The sequence below is a fragment of the Peromyscus maniculatus genome, chromosome 4, assembly GCF_049852395.1.
Source record: "Peromyscus maniculatus bairdii isolate BWxNUB_F1_BW_parent chromosome 4, HU_Pman_BW_mat_3.1, whole genome shotgun sequence".
NCBI lineage: Eukaryota > Metazoa > Chordata > Mammalia > Rodentia > Cricetidae > Peromyscus > Peromyscus maniculatus.
The window spans coordinates 46,790,329-46,813,505 of NC_134855.1; the positions used below are offsets into that span (position 1 = coordinate 46,790,329).

General features: G+C 42.1%; 1 protein-coding gene across 2 annotated transcripts; it reads right to left on the reverse strand.

Annotated features, from left to right (window-relative positions):
* Positions 1–1,378: 1,378 nt before the first annotated feature.
* Positions 1,379–13,933, reverse strand: Spc25 (SPC25 component of NDC80 kinetochore complex). Of its 2 annotated transcripts, none has more exons than XM_006972381.4 (7): positions 13,806–13,933; positions 12,798–12,947; positions 12,631–12,696; positions 8,344–8,490; positions 6,416–6,520; positions 4,187–4,285; positions 1,379–2,063 (listed from the first exon to the last, which is right to left on the reverse strand). In XM_006972381.4, exons 2-7 carry the CDS (start codon positions 12,934–12,936, stop codon positions 1,939–1,941), a joined length of 681 nt encoding a protein of 226 aa, XP_006972443.1. In that variant the 5' UTR covers positions 12,937–12,947; positions 13,806–13,933; the 3' UTR covers positions 1,379–1,938. The 2 variants fall into 2 exon arrangements, with proteins under 2 accessions (XP_006972443.1, XP_042131361.1); XM_042275427.2 differs by having other exon boundaries at positions 13,759–13,896.
* Positions 13,934–23,177: the final 9,244 nt, after the last annotated feature.

A 23,177-nucleotide genomic window follows, 5' to 3' on the forward strand; every position in this document is an offset into this window, starting at 1 on the left:
CATAAAATAAAAGGATAACTATGCTCTATGCTACAATCCACAGACCCAGAAAGACTAGGTAACAGGAGGGTTCATGATGGGGGATGCCTGGATCTCCCTGGAAAAAGGAAATAGGAGAGATTTCATGAGTGGCTTTGGGGCAGGTAAGGCTGTGAACTTGAGGAATCAGGTTGGGAAAGATGAAGGGGGAGGGTACTGAATGAGACTACTGGAAAGGGGGAGGAGGCATTTCGAGGTCAGGAAAAAAACCTGATGCTAGGGGATCTCCCAAGATGACCCCAGCTAAGACTCCTAGGAATTGCAGATGCACAGCCTGAACTGGCCATCTTGTGTGACCAGATTGGTACCTAGGCCAATTGTCATCAGAGAGGCTTCATCCAGCAACCAATGGAAACAAATGCAGAAGAGAGAGAGGAAGGATTGTAGGAACCAGAGGGGTCAAGGACACCACAAGAAAACCCACAGAATCAACTAATCTGAGCTCACAGGAGCTCAGAGTCTGAACCAACAACCAGGGAGCCTGTATGGGACTAACCTAAGTACTCTGCATATATGTTACAATTGTATAGCTTGGTCTTCTTATGGGACTCCTAACAGTGGGAACAGGGGCTGTCTCTGACTCTTGTACACGCCTTTGGGACCCTAGGTCACCTTGGCCAGCCTTAATACATGGGGAGGTGCTTAGTGCATCTAATGCTGCTGCTGTCACAGCTCAAGGACACTAACCTCTCAATGGAAACTCACATCAGTGACTCTAGTTCCCCCTTCATTCAGCCTTAGACTGGTACTATGTCACTGGTCTCCTTTTTCTGGGGTTTCAAGTTTCATGGATTGAGGAACCACTGAGTTCTTGGCATTTCCAGTATGCACACAGCTCTTGATGGAATACTCCATCTCTAATCATGTAAGTCAACCAAGCAAATCTCCTTTTATAATTATGTAATGTATTGTATAATTATGTATTGTATCTTTTATCCTTCTAAAGGACCAAAATGTAGTTATTGTTATTAACCTGTGTTTAACTTAACAAAGATTAATGAATTCTACGGATATATATTTCATTTACAATTTTTTAAGTTGTGTGCATGTATGCAGGCACACATGCCATGACACAGACAGAAGTAACAATTTTGGGGGGTTAGCTCCCTCCTAATATGTGAGTCATGGGGATTAAACCTGTGTCATCAGGCTTGGAGGCAGGTACTTGTACCCAAGTTATCTCATCAGTTTTTGCTTTAGTTTTTAAAGGGCATGTTTTACTTTATCAATTTCCTGCTAAGATTTTAATGAAAATAATTACAGATACATACCTGTGAGGGAGGAAACCATTTCCCTTCAATCCTCATATATTCATACTGAAGAGATGGTTACAAAGTGGTTCACAAGAGAAAACTGATCAAGTTTATTAACATGTGCATGCACACTGGACAGGAGAACCCAAACAAAAAACTCCAAACAGGCTTAGAACTCACGTTTACAGAGCATCTTCAACAGAGAACAGTTCGATTTTACAGACGTGACAGGACAGACAGCAGGGTTGGCTTTTGGCTTCCACAGATGGGGAATTATGGAGACTACATTTACGGGAATAAGTTAATGAAGCAAGCTTGTCCATTTCCGATGTCGTGCCTGAAGTAGTAAGAGCTCTCTTTAGCAGTTAACTTCCATCTTTCTTTGTGGGCATGAGGCCAGACACCTTTATCATTTTAGGTCCTGTGTTTAGGAAAATTGAGCGCAGCAGTTTTCCAACTCTGTTGCTGTTTAACTGTTTTTAGCTCAAAAGTGTTATGCCAAAGGGGCATGTTTTGGAATGATGTACTCTAGTTTCCTTCATACCACACAAAAACACTGAAGAACCACAGAGGAGCAAGAGGTGAAAATTATTTTAGGATATATACAATAACAAAGTAGAACAAACTGTCACCTACTATTTCTACATCAGTTATAAACCGTAGCTATAAAAGCTTTCCGAATATTAGCAAGAAACGCTGAAAAATTGTTGGTCTTCCTGACTTTCTCCTGAAATTCTGCTAGGCACTCAAGATGAGGCGAGCAGTCGGACACTGGAAGAAAAGAGAAGATGCTTTAAATGAGGGCTCTCTGTACGTGTGTCGAAGTGTTTCCAACATAGGCTTTAAGCTGTCTGAATGATAATTACACTTTACTAAAATGCTCTGAGCATAAACTAATACACTTGAATTTTATAGTTATCTTTTAGCCCTTTCCTTTGCTCAATCCCTAAGTACTCAAACTGTCAGTACCACAGTCCCACCTTAAATCTAAGCATGGAATCCAAGAGACTGAGCGCTGAGTGACACCGAGTGCTCTTTCCACTGTCTTTCCTATATACATTTTAACTCTCAGAAGTCATTTTCTGTGTAAAACTATAGTCTGACTTCTAAGTTTCTTGCCACAATATGAAAAAAAGCACAATTTTCAATGACAATCCTTTTTTTCTTTTTCCTTTCTTTTTTGGAGACAGGATCTCACTATATAGGTGTGGTTGGCCTGGAATTCTACTTAGACCATAAACTCACAGAGATCCATCTGCTTCTGCCTCTTAAGTGCTGGGATTGAAGGCAAGAGCAAACACATCCAGCCTCAATGCCAATTCTTAGTAATTTATGATTTTTGAAAGAAATATCTAAGACTTTTACAAGTACAATGGAAGTCAGTAGGAAACAAGGTTACTGTTCCAAGAGTGGTAGTTACAGAGTCCACTAATTAAAAGAGACAAAAGTCACAAGTTACAATGATCCTCATGTCAGTTGCACACACTGGTAGAACAGAGCAAATCTCCAGTGAGAGTTGCCCAGGAATGATCCCGTCTTTCGACATCAATCACCTTTGTTCAGGAGGAAGAACTTGACCACATTAGCTTTCTGGCTTTGGTAGAGTTTGCTTGGATAGGACCACAACTGAGAAATAGAGTACTTGGTTCAAAATGTATTCTTGAGTATCATTTTAATACACTATCAAACATTCTGAGTATCTTTAAGTTTTCTTTACAATGGATATGATACCTGATAAAAGCAACTTACAAGAGAGAGGCCTTATTCTAGCCCTCAGTTCAAAGGTCAATCAAGCATGGGGAAGTCAAGGCAGCAGAAGCTGGGAGCAGCTGGTCTCCTGGTGATCAGGAAGTGGAGAGCAATGCACACATGCTCAGCTCCCTTTCTCTATTTCTCCTGCTCAGGTTCCCAGCCAGGAAATGGCATCACTTACCATAGGGTCCTCCTACCCCAATTAACACAGTCATGATAATGACTCACAGCAGGCAGGTAACTCTAGACTCTGTCAGGTGGACAACTCACACCACTAACCATCACCAACAGACTATGTACTAATACACAACTTAGAGAAAAGTGGAAACTAGGGAACAGGTTCTTGGGGTTTGTTCTTTGACAGTCGGTATTCATTTGATTAAAAGACAATTACTAAAGAGAAAATCCTCAAATAGTTTGTGAATGATGATTCTCAAAATCTGAATCCTGTAAGATGACAGTGAAACACCAGGGCCCCAGAGCCAAGCAGCACCCTGGGTACTATCTATCTGCCAGCTATACAAGCTGTGAAACGATATCACAGGTGAGAATCATTTTTATGAATGCCAACAAATTAAAGTGTATTAATATAGGACTAGAAGAATTAAAAAGGTACAGACATACTTCTGCCTGCTTAGTGTTCACATTGTTAGCAATCACATACATTCCCTTTAAATGAATGGCTCTCTGACCTGCTGCAGAACCAGTAACTAACCCACACTGTGAATGTGTAGGACTTTTCAGGATGAAACAGCCTTCAAAAAATTTTGAGAAAAGTAAATTACCACGTTTTGATTATTTTACACAAAATGACAATGACTAAAGTATACATACTACCACTCACAGTGTTAAAGTTCTCTGCAAAGGTCATCAAATCTACATATGAAATACAATGAACTTTGATCTCAAGTTTTCAGTCCCCATGACACTGTGTCATTCTGGAGAGGTGTTACTTTTTAGGACCCCTAAATAAATCTACATGGCCAAACTACTCTCACACCCTGTAGCGAACGGTACCCCAAGAATAAACGCTGAAAAGGAAACAGCATGTGCAAACACTACTTTCCTTATTTTATAATATTATGAGAAAAATGACAGTGAGGGCAGTGATCCTAAACACAAGTAAGAGACAGAAGACATACCTTCATAATCCCTAGCTTCATTTAGGCTCAGGGAAAACATGTAAGGGCTCTCGGGATTCTTGGGGTCAATACTAGTGAATATAAACTGCAGTTTATCACCTGAAGAAAGAGAGTAAACCATTTAATATGAGAATACTTAGAAATACCAAAGCTCTTGGTGGAGATCCACACACGCGCACACACACGCGCGCACACACACACGCGCACACACACACGCGCACACACACACACATACACACTGCCCAGACATAAAAAGGAACGAACTTCTCCTACATAACTACAGTATGGACAAACCTTGGAACTACAATGCTAAGAGGCAGAAAAACAAATACTACACGATTCAACTCTATAAAATAGCTAGAACAGATAAGATAAACTCCCAGAAACAAAAAAATAAAGGTTACTGGGAGCTTTTAAAAAATTTATGTTTGGGGTGATAAAAAAAAAATATAGAAATCCATAGTGGTTGGTGATGGTCATACAACACTTTAGATGTAATTAATGTATGAATTATACACTTTAAGATGGTTAAAACAGCTTAGTTTTTACATTATATGTATCTTACTATAATAAAACCCATATTGTTAAATGAATTCATTTTATATTTTTCTAGTTACTTTATGATAAAAAAACAAAAAAAAAAAAAACCAAAAAACCAAACCGAAACGAAATGAAAAACCTTGAAATGCTGCCAAAGAAGTATATTCCTGGCTGCCACAACGTATAAATTCACACACATTTTAGTTCTTCTATAGCATAAAAAGTTAAGCAATCTTATTTAAAATTCTTAGTTATAAAAGGAATCTTCAGAAACTTAGGAAAGACTTATCTTACATGCAACTTCAAAATGAAGTAACTGTCAGTACACCAGACTTAGACTGTTAATAGTACTGGGAAGGATGTGCATGCCAAGGGGAGATTTGGTAATACACTCAGTTTATCAAAACGAAGGGTTTAATGTGGGGTTTTCTCTGCCCGAGTACACAGAAGAGGACACTTCTCTTAGTCTCCAATAGGCAAAGAGTACTTTTGTGACCATTTGAGAGTTGGTACCTCCCCCTGCCAGGCCACCAAGCAATCTATCGTTCTTCAGTGGACACCAGCTTGTCAGTTTTATTTCCTTCACGTCTGATACTCTCTTAAAGACAGCAGGTTGTTGTCATCCATTCCTCTGGTCAACTGCTCTGCTTGACCAGCTTTCACAGGTCAGGGAAACACTTTACATATACCAGTTTATGATAAAGAATGCCACTTGGTTCCAAACACACACCGAGCCCTTCCTGCCATCATAAACACACAATAACAACAAATACACAGCTAAGGGGGAGGGGTGGTGTTGAGATGGCTCAGCAGGGAAGGGCACTTGCCACTAAGCCTGGTGACCTGAATTCAATCCCCAGAACCCAGGAAGAACTGATTCTGCCACGCTGTTCTCTGACCTCCAAAGAGTGCAATAGCACACACGCACTCACACAAATGGCACACATGTACACACACAACAAATGACTTCAAAAATGCAATAAATACATAAAATATAAAAACTTAGCTATCCTAAATATGCACACGTAGAGGAAATATGCATAGGATTCACAACTAACTGGTTCGGCATCCACTACATGTCTTAAAATATATTCTCCATGAATTATGGAAGGCCAGTACATACACTGCGTCCCCTCAGTGACTCATCAAGCCTGATGGTGATCTTGGGAAGCCCCCAAATACTACCCATTATAACCAATTAACATATATGCATATAATAGCTATAAAAATATTCATGTGCTTTTTAACAGAGTAAATCCCCTCTGAGAAAGGATCCTCCCAAGTGACAAAGTATATGCACTATTTCTAAAGCTAGAAAAATAATTCAATTGCTCATAGCAATCCAACTGATAAAAGATAGAATAAATCACACTACATTAATAGAAGGAGTAATTACACCAGCATTCACAAATCACCATTCTTAAGGCAACTGGAGATGATATAAATGCCAGTGGAAACAAGACATATTTGTATGGTTTGGTGGTGTTGTTTTGACAACCATGTCAACTACTTTCATTAGAATCCTAGATAAATGAAACAAAACTTATATTTAGATGATTAAAAGTGGCCTATTTTCTAGAAACCTAACTTTGTCTTTACTAGTTTAGCTGAAAATACCTCTTAGATTCTTCTCTTCTCTAGATACCCCCTTTTCTAATCATCTATATACCAGTTACAGCAAAAACTTACCATGAATCTTTCTAATTTCTAGTCCAAGGCAATCTCTATACATGTCCGCTGACTTCTGCAGCCGTTTCAATCTCTCTTCATTAGCTTTGTTAGCAGTAGAAATGGCTACGATTTAAAAAGCGTTAGATATCTCAGGTAACTCTCAGTTTAAGGCTTATTGAATTAATTTTAAGAAACTTGAAAACTACTAAAAAACTATGCCAGGCATATCCATCTGTTTATATTTATTTAGTTTCTAACTAACAAATAACAAAAGGGGTTTCTGTTCAAGGTGAAAGAAAAGATTGCCTGACATACAGAAATCAGGCCAGGGACTTGTATAACTAGCCTAGAAAAAGATTTCATTATTATTATTGTTGTTGTTGTGGTTATTTGCTAGCTAGACAAATAAATACTAATTGCTTCATGGGAAAGGTATTTTATTCTAGGCATAACTGCTTCCCATGAGAATTCAGCCTTATTTCATGCTGGTTTACAATTATTTTAAAGTTAACAAGTAAGTCTAACTAATAGATGGCAGATGAGAAGTATAAGTGCACAATTTAGTCTTGGATGAGAACTCTGTAAAAGAAAGCACTAACCAAACTGCTATTTCCAAGAGATCTGAAGAGTTTGTAGGCCAGTCAATTTCCTTTCTCAATAAAGCATTTATTTGAATATGAAAGTTTTTACAGAAAGGGCCTTTGTAGTATCAGTGTTTATAAACCAGACAGAGATTAAGAATCTTTTTTATCCTTTCAGTTTTACACACACACACACCTCACATGGATTTTCATTCTTTTTACCTCCTATTATCCTGTCTTATCTTTCTCCTACTGAAACCCTGCTTCTTCCCAACAGGGTCCTCCCCCACCACCACACTTTCACGTCCTGTGTTTGCGACTTGCCGAGTTTAAGGGAGTTTCCTGCAGGAGCAAGGGCTGAGTTATCAGCAGTTCCACCACTGAGACAGCCAACACTGTCAACAGTCCTGTGAGGGGGGGTCTCCCCAGCCAACACTGTCAACAGTCCTGTGAGGGCGGGGTCTCCCCAGCCAACACTGTCAACAGTCCTTGGAGGGCTGAGGGCAGGGTCTCCCCAGCCAACACTGTCAACACTCCTGTGAGGGGGGGGGTCTCCCCAGCCAACACTGTCAGCAGTCCTGTGGGGGGGGTGTCCCCAGCCAACACTGTCAGCAGTCCTGTGAGGGGGGGGTCTCACGGGCTCTTCTTCCTCTCATCTGTTGACTGACCCAGCTTACGCAGGGAACCACAGTTGCTGAGAATTCATGAGTGCCCTGGCCATGTCATGTCCAAGGCTGCTGTTTCACAGTACTCCTCCCCAAGCTCTGGGTCTTCCATTCCTTGTGATGCTCCCTGAGCCTTGGCAGGAGGGTGTGTGTGATTACACGACCCTTTTAGGGACAAGCACTGCAGCCACACAGTCTCTGTACTCTCACCAGTTGAGTCTGCGCACTAACTGCCTGGCAGAGATTTTATGGGCCGTTTGTTGAATCCTTTTAAGTCCTTCAAAGGATTCTTCAACACAGGTACAGCATGGTGAGCATGCCTATAATCCCAGCACTCAGGAGGTGGAAGCAGGAGGAGATGTCCAAAGGCATCCTTCATTACAAACTTGAGGCCTGCCCAGACTACATAAGATACTAAATGGCTTTGTCCAATTTCAGTTACAACCAGAGTAATAATGACATGAGGGTTGGGTTGTAACTGAAATTCAACAAAGCCTTTTAAGTAAAACAATCGTCTCAAAAAGAAAACCAAGCCCACTTGGTTGATTAAGTGACACCGAGCAGAGATGCTGGGCTGGCTGTGCCCTCAAGTGTTATCCATTTATTTAGACATGAAGTAGAGCCATCAAGATGCATACAGCCGTGAACCATCCTGCCTTTGAAATTCAGCCAACTATTTTAAATGTAACCACAAACTCACTTTCCTTCTTCCTAGAATATTCTTCCTTGAGGTCCTGGATATTTGCTGTCAGCACTTCCAATTCCTGCTTCTTGTCTTTTACTTCATCAATCATCTTTAACAGGTTATCTTTCTTTTCTTGAATAAGCTTATTCTGCTTACAGAGCTCTGTAAAAAACAAATGGCATTAAAAATACATATGGCCTACTCTGACCTATAACTAAGAAAAACACAAAAAGCACTGCCTTTCCTGAGATTAATAGATTCTTTTTCTATTTTGTTTTGAAGACAGAGCCTATGTAAACCTAGGCTGGCCTCAAACTCACTATGTAGCAAAGGCTGGCCTCAGACTCATAATCCCTCGGCCTCTATCTCCCTAGCATAAAGAGTACTTTGATTGATAAATATATTGAATGACTCAAAAAAATAAATGTTAATAGAGAATCTGCTTTATTTGTTGTCTTTAAAATAAAAAAATGCTTCTAAAATTAAGAAAACCAAATTAATTGACAAAATAGGAAATGAGAAGACCATGACCCCTGCAGTTCCAAATAAGTCTATAAGTAAAGCCCACCACAGAAGATAGCCCAACTCTACAAGACAGCTTTTCATGGTACTTTGCAGAAAGAGCTAATTCTAATGCCTTGAAAGTTTTTCTGGAATTTACTAAAGACAGAAGAAAACGGTGATAAGATCAGCAAATCTTACAAGGTTAGCATAATCCTGAAACTAAAATACAGCAGACATTACCATGTCTCCACTCACAGCTAGTTTTATTTAAAATACAGTGACAGCACCCAAGAGATGATCGGGAGGGAATGGTGTTCATTGCCAAGCCCACTGAGTTCAATCCCACATGGTGAAAAGGGAACTAATTCCTGTAAATTGTCTGTTTACCTCCGACACGCACCACGGCACTTATATAAATGTGTATGCACACATGTACACACACACAAACAGCTGTACACAAAAAGGTGTCATAAAGCCTAATAAATACTAACATATGGGACTTGGGGTATAACTCAGGTGGTAGAGCTCTTGCCTACCATGTAGGAAGCCTTGGATTTGATCCCTAGCACCCCATAAACTGGGTATGATGGTGCACACTTGTAATCCCAGCACTCGAGGTAGAGGCAGGTCATCCTCCACTACACAGAAAGTTACACATCCACAAATATTTGGGCAGTACAAATCAGTCTTGAAGGTTTGGAAAAAAGAAAAGTTGGGGGTGGGTGGGGAGAGAAGCAGGTGTGAATCTGAGAAGAGCTGGGGGAGGGAGTGAGTATGACCCCAAACTATTATACAAAACTCTCGAGGGAAAAAAAAATTCAGGGACTTAGAAAGATGGCCCAGCGGTTAAGGGCACTTGTGTTCTTGTAGAAGACCTGAATTCAGTTCCTAGGACCAACATGGAGGCTAACAACCATTTGTAACTTTATTTCCAAGGGATCTGATGCCCTCTTTGGGCCCACAAGGGCACTGAATGAATGTATTACACACATAATACTTGCAGCAAATATACCCATACACATAAAACAAAAACAAATATATATATAAACAATCCACTAAAAGTAAATATGGTTAGATACAATGAAGATAAAATATTAGCAAAATGTATCATATAAGCAGGTACTGGGAAAACATGTTATATATAAATGAAGTACCTACTCTTCCTACTGAATTTTTTTACTGTACTAGGGAATAAACCCAGGCTCTCAAAAATGCTAACCAAACACTTCATACCCCCAAACTACACCCCCAAGCCCTTTTAAAATTTTTATCCTGTGACAGGGTCTTACTGAGTTGCTCAAACTGGCCTTGAACTTTCAATGCTCCTGTGACAGCCTTCCAAGTAGTATATATAGGTGGGTGCCTCTGTGCCAACTCTGCCACTATTTCTTAAACTATATAGAGGGGTCTGTAGCATGAATCTTAAAAGGTCTTACTAATAAAATCAAACCTGAGGCCAGTTATTGGGGTGAATGCTGGAAGATCAGAGAAGCAGAACAATCCACAGCTTCCTCACCTGGCCAATTCCTCAGCTGATCCTGTTTCCTCAGACTGGAAGCTTCTGAGTCCTCATCCAAATGGATCTCAGCTGAACTGTGCTGCTCAAAGCCTGAAAGCTTAACCAGCCAAAAAGCTTCTAGTTTCTGGTCTTCATGCCTTATATATCTTTCTTCTTTCTGCCATCACTCCCTGGGATTGAAAGCTCGCTTCTTGGGATTAAAGGTGTGTGTCACCGCACCTTGCTGTTTCCAATATGGCCTTGAACTCACAAAGATCCAGAGGGATTTCTGCCTCTGGAATGCTAGGATTAAAGGCGTGAGTGACACCATTTTCTAGCCTCTGTATCTAGTGGCTGTTCTGTCTCTGACCCCAGATAAGTTTATTAGGGTGCACAATATTTTGGGGAACACAATACCACCACAGGGGTCCACATTTTTAACATGGCAAAAACAAATTGTCATCTACAACTACACAATAATCCACATGAAGAAAACAGTCTCTGTAGAGAAAGAACTACAACTTGTTTCAAACACATAGCTGAGTTGGATTCTAGATGACACTCCTCTTCTAAACACTACTAAGGTATCAGAACATCCCAGAGTCTAGACATTACTGCGGGCTCAGACCATCTGACAAGAATAGCCAGTAAATCCATCTGACAATACACAGGTGAGAATAAGGAGCTGTGACAGACCTTATTAAACTAACAAGGAACAGAACTGCCCTGTAAGACACAGTACTCCCAGTGGATAGATACACCTGACCCCAGTACTAAAGTACTAAAGAACTAATATGCAACTCAGAGAAACAAGGACCCTGGAAGCAATTGTGGTGTATTTAGGAAGTTAGTATGGCAAGAAAAATATAAACCCAGCATCAAGAGGGTAGATTACTCTCTTTAAGCAGTGCTGGAATCGAAATAAATCCTGAACTTACTAAATACTTAAAAGACAAAATGAAATCTTATAAAATCAGAAAAGTAGCGTCTATAGGTACAAAATTAACTATGAGGGCAAAAGATCTGATTTTAAAACAAATCAAAGAGAAAGGCTACAAAATTCAGCATACAGGTAAAAGAATTCACATCTGACTCAAATGAATATAAAAGTACTGAATGCTATGTCCCTTGCTAAATACCTCGTAGTTATATAATTTATTCAAGGCTAGGGCACTATTACAGAAGTCTCTTTTTTAAAAACAAGGGTAAGGAGAGTGTGGCCGTGCCTGTAATCCTAGCACTCAGCAAGGTGAGACTACAAGACTGAGAGGAAGACCACAAGTCCGAGGCCAGCCTGGGCTATAAAGAACGTGATGTCCCATCTCAATCAACCAAACCACCAAGGAAAACCTCTCACAAAAACCCAGTAAGAGAACCTACATGTCTTAAAGTTGTGAGGACTGAGTTTAAATGTGCAAACAGCTTAGACTGTGGGAACTAAGGGTTAGTTATTAAATATTCTGCAACTTATTAAATCACGCTCTTCAGAGCCTATACCCACATGGCATGCATTCCATTATCACTGCAAGTATTACAATATATTTTAACATTTTAACTATGGTCTCCCTGTCTTTATCTCTACTAAAGTCTAAGAGTATACCTTATGCAGTTTCCTTAATCCAGGGCAAGAGCAATCAAATATTCAAAATGTTCTTTGACCTTAGATAAACTGTTATTTCTGTTCAACCACAGTGTGTGTGTGTGTGTGTGTGTGTGTGTGTGTGTGTGTGTATTCAGTGTGTTTTCAAAGGGTTTTCCAGTTTAAGTGTTTAAAACATGGTGCCCCTAAACCAAATGTCTCTATGGATGTTTGACCCATGGTCCCAGGTTTATGGCTTATGTATGAGGATTCAATAAAAGATACAGATCCAGTATTGAAATATCTGGAGAGCTATGGAAATGAGAGGTGAAGAAGAGTGGTGGTTATTAGAACATTAACCAGACCCCAAAGTCCCAAGAAACTCCAGGTTCCTTGGCTGGGATTTCCAATGTGAAAAACTTTTTTTTAAAGGCTGGCCTTTATGCATAACCATACACATAACACTGCTTAATTAAAAAGAGACAGAATACATTATACAATGATGTCATTCATATAGCATTCAAATATAATACTGAAAAAATTCGTGGTACTGGAAGATGTAAAGATATTCAACTTTAAGCTGGTGACGGGAACAGGATTTTGACGCGTGTGTGTATGCATGTATGTGAATGTAGGAACACTTACTACACTGTCTTATTTGTGTGAAGGTTTCACGATAAGGATATTCAATCTAAAAACTGATCTACAGTTTTTCACATACGATTTTGATATTCCAGAAACGTCTCAACCATCCTTTCTTCTTCCTTCAGTTTCAAAGACAGCTTTTCTGCAAGGCAAATTACAACAGAAGTTTCAACTCCGCTGAAGTGACAGCAAAAAAGTAAATACGAACGGCAAAATGAGCCGGTTGGGAGTTAAGTGCGGTACCTGAAAGCGCTCTAATGGAGTCCTTGAAGGCATCCCTAAGCCCCAGCACCTGACTAGGATTATCACTGAGGCCGTTTCTGAACTTATCTCCAAATTCATTTATGCTTTTCTCGAAGAGAGCCAGCTCGTCTTCCAACATTGTGCAAGGCACTGCAAAACAGAGCACACACAGAATCGTTACTGACACCAAACAAGCCACATATTCTAATCGAGTATATGCCCGCAGTTTGGCTTTGCCACGGAACGAACGGTTAGTGATTCTACAGTGCAGCCAGCATAATGGCAGACGATAATTCCAGCATTTAGAAGCTGGGGCAGGAGGATCAGGAGTTAAAGGTCATCCTCAGCAAAATCCACGCCCAGCCTGAAATACCTGAGAGCTTGTTTAAATAAATTAAAAACAGCAGGGCATGGTGGCGCACACCTTTCGTCCCAGCACTAAAGAGGCAGAGGCAGGAGGGTATCTGAGTTCAAGGTTAGCCTGGTCAATACAGAGAGCTCCAGGACAGACCCTGTCTTAAAAAAAAAAAAAAAAAAAAAAAAGTAAACAACAAAACCCATCAACAGTCAGGTAGTGAGCAACAGGATAACTCCAGCCACTTGGGCTTAACTGTGGTGAAAGAGCATCAGTCTGTTCTGAGCGTAGCATGAAGGGAGGTGGGAAAGGGAAAAACAGTATCAAAATACGTTGTGTGACACTTCCAAGTCATTTTTTAACAGGACCTGGTGTCAGTCAACTTCTAAGCATCTAATCGCAAGCAAGGAGACCCTAAGAAGTTGGGGGACCCACGGCCTCTTTTTTTTTTTTTGCACTAGACCCCTGGCGGATGGGGTGGGAGGGGGCGGGGGGCGGGGACCAGACGGACGGATGACGCAACCCGAACCCCGCGGCTAACAGCGGAGGCCCGCGTTCCAGGCGCCGCGGAGTCACGACGGCAGGCCCAGGCCCCCTTTCCCTCACCGCGCGCCAGCGGCGAGCCCCACAGCCCTTCGGAAAGGCTCCCCGACCTGGGCGGCCAGGAACGCCACCGTCTTCACCCCAGACCCGACCGTCCGGCAGGAACCAGCCAGCCGCTCCTCAGCCGCGCAGACTTTCGATTTCAAACTCTGGACCGCTGCTACCCGCCAGCCAACTCGCCTTCTGATTGGCTGGCAGCACAGGCTCCCCTTGCAACGATTGGTTGATATCGACCCGGGGAATTCTCGCGGACAACTATGGAGCAGGGCATTCTGGGGTTCGTAGTTTTTGTCTTAGACTCGGGACTGGGTCTGTCCTGAGACCGCAAGAAGGACTTGCCACAGGACGAAGAAAAATGTAAAAATTGAAATTGAACTGCATTTTTTTTATGAAATTTATACCCCACTTTTTTGTACTCATTTAATTTTGGAAATGACAAAATATTCCTGAACCGACTCCAGTTATGATTGATTAGGCAGCAACATCCTGAAAGTTACCAAACTATTTACCAAAACTTACTCTTTGAACTTCCCAAGCTTCTCTAACATTGCTTTATCTTGAGTATTTTACTTATTTAATTTCTCTGTTTGTATGTGTTTACGTAAGAGGGCATCGGATCCTCTGGAACAGTTGTGAGCCACTGGCAATCGAACTCCACTAGTCTACAGGAACAGCAGGCACCCTTCACCCTGAGCCATCAAGGCCAGTCAGATGTTGATTTTTTTAAAACCTACTGGTCACAAGAACAATATGCTCCCGGATCTTGCAGAACTTCAAAATGAATGGGACCAGAACACTACCAACGTAACCCGTGCTCCTTGAAAATAGACAGGTAGGAGACACCAAGATATTTTAAAACACATACTTTAAATATAATAACAATAATAAAGATTGTAAACTAGGATTTGTTGGAAGCAAACTTCCACAGGGACTCGAACTTTACAGATGAAACAGACTTGCTATTTGCATCCCTCTTTGTAAAACTGAGAAAAATAGGGAATTGAGAATACACCCTCTAAAGACAGGGAACTAGAGATGGTCAATATTGAAAAATTAATTTATTACTTTTTTCGTCTTTGATTATGACATTGTTTCTGAAAATAACTCCCTGCTTGAATTTAAGAGGTCTTCACCACACTGCTGTTTCCTTTAAGCATCCAAACACCAGCTACAAGATTATGGTATCTCAAGAACTAAAAATCAAGACTTAGGAATCATGGCAAGTTATCATCATTTAGCACAACACAGTGTGTCTGAAAGTCAGTTTCTTGCCTGGGACCTGTTACTAACAAATTTGGTCACCTTTGCTAAGGACCTGGGTTGCGTTCCCAGCACCCAAGTGTCTCCATGGACACTGACACTCATGTGTACATACAGCTCCCCAGAAACACAATTTTGATTGTTTGTTTGATGTGTACGGGTGTTTGGCCTTCATGTATGGCTGTGCTATGTGAGTACATAGTGCCCTTGGAGATCAGAAGAGAGCATCAGATCCCTGATTCTGCAGTTACAGATAGTGAGTTACCATGTGGGAGCTAGAAATTGAACCCAGATCTTCTGGAAATGCAGCCAGCGCTCTTAACTACTGAACTATCTCTCCAACCCCACAAACACAATTTTTTAATTATAAATTATTTTAAAGATTTTTAAAAATTAGATCAATAGAGTGCTATGGAAGGCCTTTAATTTTGAATGTTGCTGCAATAACATCTGGTTTTAGATATGTGGCAACATTTACCTTACATTTTACATCTTGGGTGTCTTGGGTCTTCAGCTGAATGAGCGATAATGCTTGCACTGGGCTTTGTGCTGACAATGGAGATTCAAGGACGGTGCTTACTGAAGCCCTGGGCCTGCTCACCTTTCACCACTCTTCAGTTGACCGTTGAGTGATGAGATTCTCCATGTCTGAGGAATCTGGACTGAGAAAGAGATTGCCTTTAGCAATGTAAGGTCTCGGAGTGACTTACTCTAGGATGACCACTGTTTCTTTGTGGGAGTTAGGGAGGCTGAGTTATTTCTTTATTTGATCATACTGTGTAGTCCAGGCTAGCTTTGATAACTCTCCCTTCCACCCCCACCCCACCCACGACCTCTCACTCCCTCTCTTTATGTTTGTACTGTACTCAATTTTGGACCTGTAGCCTGGCCCATTCCAGGCAAGCACTCTACTCCATATCTCCAATCCTCCTCCTCCTTCTCCTCTTCTCCTCCTCCTCCTCCTTTTTTATTTAAAGACAGTCTTACTATGTTGCTCAGGCTGATCTTGTAATCCTCCTGCCTCAGCCTCCTGAGTAGCCCGGGCTTCTGACCTTGATCTCTGTTCTTCCATTGCCTTAGCCTCCTGAGTGCTTGAGATGTGTGTGTGTGTGTGTACATCATCATGTCTAGCCATAACCACTGATGTTTTGTCCAGGCTCCTTTTCAACTAAGGTATGAGAAAGAAATTGCTATCATTTGTCAAATTTTTCATATCGGGAAGACGGGATAGAGAAAAATATCCCTCCATCCCCGCTGCTCATCCCAGGGACTAGCTTTCTGAGTCTTTGAAAGGAAAAAACAGAACACTTCTGTCACTTCCCACGAACACTGTCATCATCCCCATCACTATATTTATATACCATTCATTTCAACCCAAGCAGGATTTATTGTGACTCTCTTAAGTCATGAGTTGAACTGAGTGCTGCCTTCTCTGGAATAGATATGGTCTGGGACCCAGGTGGGTTTCTTCAGGGTGGTGAGAAAAAGATATTACATCTTCCAATGCGGAAATGTTCCTATGGGTCAGTTTGAAGGAGCCTTCTTCAGCAGATTAGTCAGGGTTCTCCAGAGGATTAGAACCAACAACATAGAAATACAGCCATGAAAGTGGACTAATGGCCAGGCATCATGTCACATGCCTGTAATCTAGCACTTGGGAGGCAGAGGCAAGGTGATCTCTGTGAGTTTAAGCTCAGCCTGGTCTACATGAATTCCAGGCCAGCCAGTGTTACATGGTGAGATTCTCTCTCAATACACACACACACACACACACACACACACACACACACACACACACACGATTTCACTAGACTCTTTCATCTTCTATGTTTAAAAGTGAAAAAAAAAAAGGATTTCCTGAGCCCTCCAGCATGGTGGTTTGATGAAGTCACTAAGAATTCTCCCCTACAAAAGAAACATTGAAAGTTATAAAAATAACAGTCATTTCAGGGCCCTGGAAATTGAGTGAAAGGCTCACAGCAAACTTTATTCATGGGGTGGGGGGAGGGAGCTTCCTAAAATACATGCTACATGAAAGAAGCTAGATGCGAAGGAATATATATTATGTGGTTGAACTTATATGACATTATCAGAAAATGAAGATCCACCCAGAAGACAGTTGGGTGGCTGTGGGGACCAGCAGCAGCAACTATTGGCTGCCAGAGGACACACAGGAGCCTTCTAGGTGACAGAGATGCAGTAAATCTAGGTTATGGTGATTGATTACAACTCTATAAATTTGCTAAAAACTATTGAATTGCGTATTTAAAACAATTACACTAATAAATTACTCAATTAGAAAGAAGGATGAATGATATCAGAGTGTCAGAGCGGGGAAAGACAGGACATTTTTCAATACTGAGAAAATGTTCAATGCCAAAAGAAAACTACTCAGTTTTTGGAAAATGTGGTAAAATGCACATAACGTATTATTTACAACCTCAACTCTTTTTAAGCGTAGTAGCATCGATGCTGCATGAACACCATTGTACCACCACTGCTGTTTCTCATAGCTCCGTGTCCACTGAACAGTGCATCCCATTCTCCGTCTCCTGGGCACTGGCAGCCACTATTCTACTTTCTCTCTCTAAGAAGCTGGTTGCTAGTCAGGCATGATGGTTTGCTGATCCCAGTACTAGGGAGACTGAGGCAGGAGGATTGCTTTGAGTTTGAGGCCAGTATGCAACCCTGTCTCCTAGAAGAGGAGGAAGAGAAGAGTTAAGAGTGCAATTCAGTGGTAGAGTGCCTAGCATGTGTGAGGTCATGGCTTCAATCACCGATAAAGTTTTTAATTGTCTCCTAAATGTAAAAAGCGGTCATTTGAAGCCAGGCATGGTGTTTTTTTTCTTTAACCTCAGTATTCATGAGATTGATGAAAGAGGGCTGCCATGAATTTGAGGCCAGCATGGGCTACATAGTGAGTTCCAGTCCAGTCTGAGCTGTAACTCGAGACCCAGTCTCAAAATAACAGAAGGAGAGGAGGAAGGGAGGGAGAGAGGGAGGGAGGGGAAAGAAGAAACTGGGTGGTTTATTTTACAGCTTTGAAATGCACTCTACTAATTAATTAATGCAAATATGTTAGCACAATAGTATTATCTCCACTGTATTCTGAAATGTCATCTTCCTGTCCAAGGCCCAGTAGCATGCTTCTTCTTCCACAAAGCTCCGTCGCACTGACTGAAAGTTACATCCGCCCTGTTCTGTTTTGCCTCCTCTGTTCAAGTCTGAGGGCATAGTGTTGGTATTTATACAGCTATCTCACAGCCTCTACAAGACTACAGGATTCTTGCTGTATGATCTACTTCTGTCCTACCCAGGACACGTAAAAATCAAAACCTGTCAGTGCCTCTCAAAACTAAGGTTCAACCCCCAATAACACCCCCACTGTCTGGGAGTTCAGTAGACATGCAAACTCTCAGGCCCTGCTCGATTACTACTAAATCTGAGACTCTGGAACCAGGTTCCTGGGATCTTGGTTTGAACAAGCCCTCCAGGTGAGCAGAATGTGTTTCAGAGTAAGTTCTCCCTCGGCCATCTGACATCAGTTCATCTACATAACACCTTAGCTCCACCAGGAAGAAAATGAAAGGTACTATTCCATGGGCCGTTCTGTTGGTTTCTCCTGTGACCCAAGCCTCAGCTCATGGATGTATGGGTCATGATTAGTTCTAGAGAGTAGTTCATAATGAGACTAATGGAAGGGGTACCTGAAAGCTGTGGCAAGATCATTTATAATAGTGTCATTATGGAATGCCAATGTTCCTGGGATGCTAGCCAGAATGGAGGTAATTATTTTCTAAAAGTCACTAGAGTCTCAACTCTAGAGTCTGAAATAAATCCACTTACTCTGCAAGGTGACACTGGAGAGTTCTCAAATATGATTTATTTTAGAAAAGGCAGATAAGTTTGTTAGAAAAGGATAATGGCCACGAAGACATTAAAGGCCTATTTTTGTTTGCTGCCAACACATGAGCAGTGCCAGCCAAAGTCAAACGTGTCTGAATGGTGCTGAATTGCAGCAGGCACTATAACTCAGAGACAAATAGTTCATTTTCTGACAAGAACATAGCTTGTGGGTTTGTTTTGTTTTGTTTTAATATTTTCTATGGCAAAACATACTGGGGAAAAAAAGTCTGCTCTAAGGCCTCCATGTTGCAGTCTGAAACTAGCAGGGTTTACTTAAAACCCAGGGACCGTTTAAATAAACCAGAATGAGGACATTGTGGAGAGAGCTACTAGAACTACCTTCAAGCCAGGGCAACAGTATCGGGTTTTGAGACTGGCTACATTAGTGAGAGAAAACACACCCACACAGTCATTAAAAGTAAGGAAATCATTAGCACAACATGCTGGGGAGAATGGAGTATTGAAGTCTCCAAGGAAACAGGAAGGTGAGATCCTGGGAGCAGGTGCACAGACAGTATGGGGGGTGACAGTGAACTTCATGTTGTACTACATTTGTTTGGGTCAGGGGTTCCATTGGTAATCTGCTGAAAGCTGTGACCTTCTTCAAAGAAATGTGAGTAAGGACAAACATTTTGCATGTGATTACAGGAAGTTCACTGACCACTAAATACATTGCAGGTGACAGGTTGCCCAGGAACTGAAAAGATTTGGCCAAGACTGGACCCAAACCGTATACTAAGAACGATTTTTTTTTTCTCTTTTTCCACACAGAAATGCTTTTCTGGCATAGCAGAATTCTAACTGTTAGAAGCCTAGAGAAATCAAGTGAAGAACGACCCTACAGCAAGAGAATCAACTGATCCTGAAGGGATGGTGTACTTTTGAGGACCCCTTGCTTTGTGTAGGAGAGTTTTGTGTTATAGGGTGGGTATGCATATCCAGGTGGGCGGAGTCTCACTTTTCTCCTGCCAGGTGTGTTCCTGAGCTTGAGTTCCGGTTACCAGGCTTGGCAGCAAGTGTTCATAGCTGTTGAGCTATCTCACAGGCCTTGGTTTCATTTTTAAATGCAATACTGGACAATTCAACTTCGTTATGGCTGTTTTAGAGATGCCTTTGCACTTTGGCTAGGAAGGGTAAAGATAGTGACCCATTTGAAGACACAGATAATGCCAGAAGTCATTCAAGGTCAACCTTGATCCCCTGTCTCAAACAACAGTAATAGTGGTAAGTCTCGATAATTAAACCTCACAAATTGTGTGAAAGGGGGTGAGGTGGAAGGGTGAAAGAGTAAGAGAGGAACACGAAGACAGGAAAGGGAAAGAGAGATGGGGACGGTGGGGACACCGTGTAAAGATACACGGAGATGGTGGCAGCCATCCAAAGACCAAGGAGGGGCCACGGAGGAAACTGTAACTTCATCGTCGACTTCTACTGCCCATGAGTATGAGAAACCCAATGTGTGTTCATGTTAGCCCCCCAGTGTGGTGGTATTGTGTTCACCAAAATATTGTGTACTCTAATAAACTTATCTGGGGTCAGAGAACAGACAGCCACTAGATACAAAGGCTAGAAAATGGTGGCACTCACACCTTTAATCCTAGCATTCCAGAGATAGAAATCCCTCTGGATCTCTGTGAGTTCAAGGCCACATTGGAAATAGCCAAGCATGGTGACACACCTTTAATCCCAGAAAGCCAGCCTTTAATCCCAGGGAGTGGTGGTAGAAAGTAGAAAGATATATAAGGCGTGAGGACCAGAAACTAGAGGCATTTGGCTGGTTAAGATTTTGGCTGGTTAAGCATTCAGGCTTTTGAGCAGCAGTTCAGCTGAGATTCATTGGGATGAGGACACAGAAGCTTCCAGTCTGGGGAAACAGGACCAGCTGAGGAAATGGCAAGGTGAGATAGCTGTGGCTCGTTCTGTCTCTCTGATCTACCAGCATGGACCCCAATAACTCGCCTCAGGTTTGATTTTATTAATAAGAACTTTTAAGATTCCTGCTACACCCCAGACTGATACTCTCTCTCTGCAGGCAGCCTTAGCAGAGGAATATGTTGCCCTAGAAAGAACGCCTGAGAGCGAGCGATGGGGATCTGTTCAGAGAAGGCGGTGCTGAGAATGTGCACCGAGCAAAGACAGGAAAAGACTCAGCGAACCATGATAGAGTCAAAAGATTTAGCAAATTGCATTAAAGGGAATAGGACATTGAGATACTTTTCCTTCTGCAGAACTGGAGCTCTCTGGAGACACAGAGACTGTCTACATTAATACCCAAGATAAAGAGCAAGTGGGCAGTCACCTTCATCCCAGTCCATAGACTCCAAAATGTCGAATGAGCACCAAGTTTAATTTTTAATTGTAAAACAAAAATGCATTTGATATCATTTGTACCCTGATTTAAGGACGAGGCACTTCTGAAGAAAATGAATATCATGAATTATGTAGCTCAAAAACTGCTTAGAAAAAGAATAAAGGGAAGTTATGTCTTTCCTCGTGGCTCATTAAAGAAATTATGGAAATTAAAGGACCTGAATATGTAAAACAGAAAGGCCTGAAGGATAGACGTGGGATGGTCAAGGCAAATGCTGCATATGGCTTGTCTGAGCTCAGCCATTCTAAGCCCAGGTTCTACACTGGAATCAGAGTATTTTTATATGACCAATGCTGAGATCCCACCACCAAGCATTCAGTGGATCTGGGATGAGACAAGGTCATTGCCCATGATAGCCTGAGGTATCTACTTGCCAGTTAAGAATAATCCTTGTGGATTCCTGGGAATTTCCCTAGCACCAGGTTTCCCCCTTACCCTATAATGTCTCCCTCTATCAAGATATCTCTTTCATTGCTCTCCCACTCCATCCCTCCCCCAGATCAACAATCCCTTTCCCTCATGTTCTTATCCCCCATTCCCTACCCTCTATTGCCCCCCCCATCCCTGGTTTACTCATGGAGATCTCCTCTGTTTCCCCTTCCCAAGGTGATCAGTACATCCCTCTTAGGGTCCTCCTTGTTTCCTAGCTTCTCTAGAGCTGGGGGTTGTAGTCTTTGCTTTACATCTAGTATCCACTTATGAGTGAGTACATACCATGTTTGTCTTTCTGAGTCTGGGTTAGCTCACTCAGGATGATATTTTCTAGTTTTATCCATTTGCCTGCAAATTTCATGATGTCATTGTTTTTTACAGCTGAGTAATACTCCATTGTGTATATGCACCTGTCAGGGGCCAGCCCCGACCTCTCTAAGGGTTCTTGAGGGGAGGAGTGAGGAATTGGGAAATAATAGGAAGAAATATATATTTAGACACAGGATAACTTCTGGAAGGTCCTGGGTTAATACCCAGCCGCCTCAACTTTATTCATAATGGGCCTTTTATATATCAGCAAGGGGAGAGGCAAAAGACCTCCCCATTTCAAGATCAAAGCACAATGTACAACCAAGTGTAGACCCTTCAAAACACCTGGTAACCATGCCCCTGGTCAGATCATCCTATTATGCTGCCCTGGTGAGTAAAGCAAGCTCAGACTTTCTGACCTTGAGTAAGGCCTTAGTAGGGAGCCTCTGTGGGTCCCCATATTTTCTTTACCATTCTTCGGTTGAGGGGCATCTAGGTTGTTTCCAGGTTCTGGCTATTATTAAATTCCCAGGAATCCACAAGGATGACCCCACATTAGACTACTAGCAATAGTGGAGAGGGTGCCTGAACTGGCCTACCCTGGTAATCAGATTGGTGAATACCCTAACTGTCATCATAGAGCCTTCATCCAGTAACTGATGGAAGCACATGCAGAGATGTACAACCAAGCACCAGGATGAGCTCTGGGAGTCTAATCAAGGAGAGGGAAGAAGGATTATATGAGCAGGGGGGCGGGGGAGGGGGGAAAGATCATGATGGGGAAATCTACAGTTCCAAGCTTGTAGGAACTCACAAACTTTAGACCGATAACTGTGGAACCTGCATGGGACCAGACTAGCCCCTCTGCATACGGGAGACAGTTGTGCAGCTGGGTCTGTTTGAGGGGCCCCTGGCAGTGGGATCAGGATCTATCCTGGGCACATGAAGTGGCTTTTTGGAGCCCATTACCTATGGTGGGACACCTTGCTCAGCCTAGATGCAGTGGGGAGGGGCTTGGCCCTGCCTCAACTGAATGTACCAGGCTTTGTTGACTCCCCATGGGAGGCCTTACTTACCCTTTTGGAGGAGGGGTTGGGGGGGTGAGTTGATGGGGAAGGCTGAGGGGGAGTGGGAGGAGTGAGAT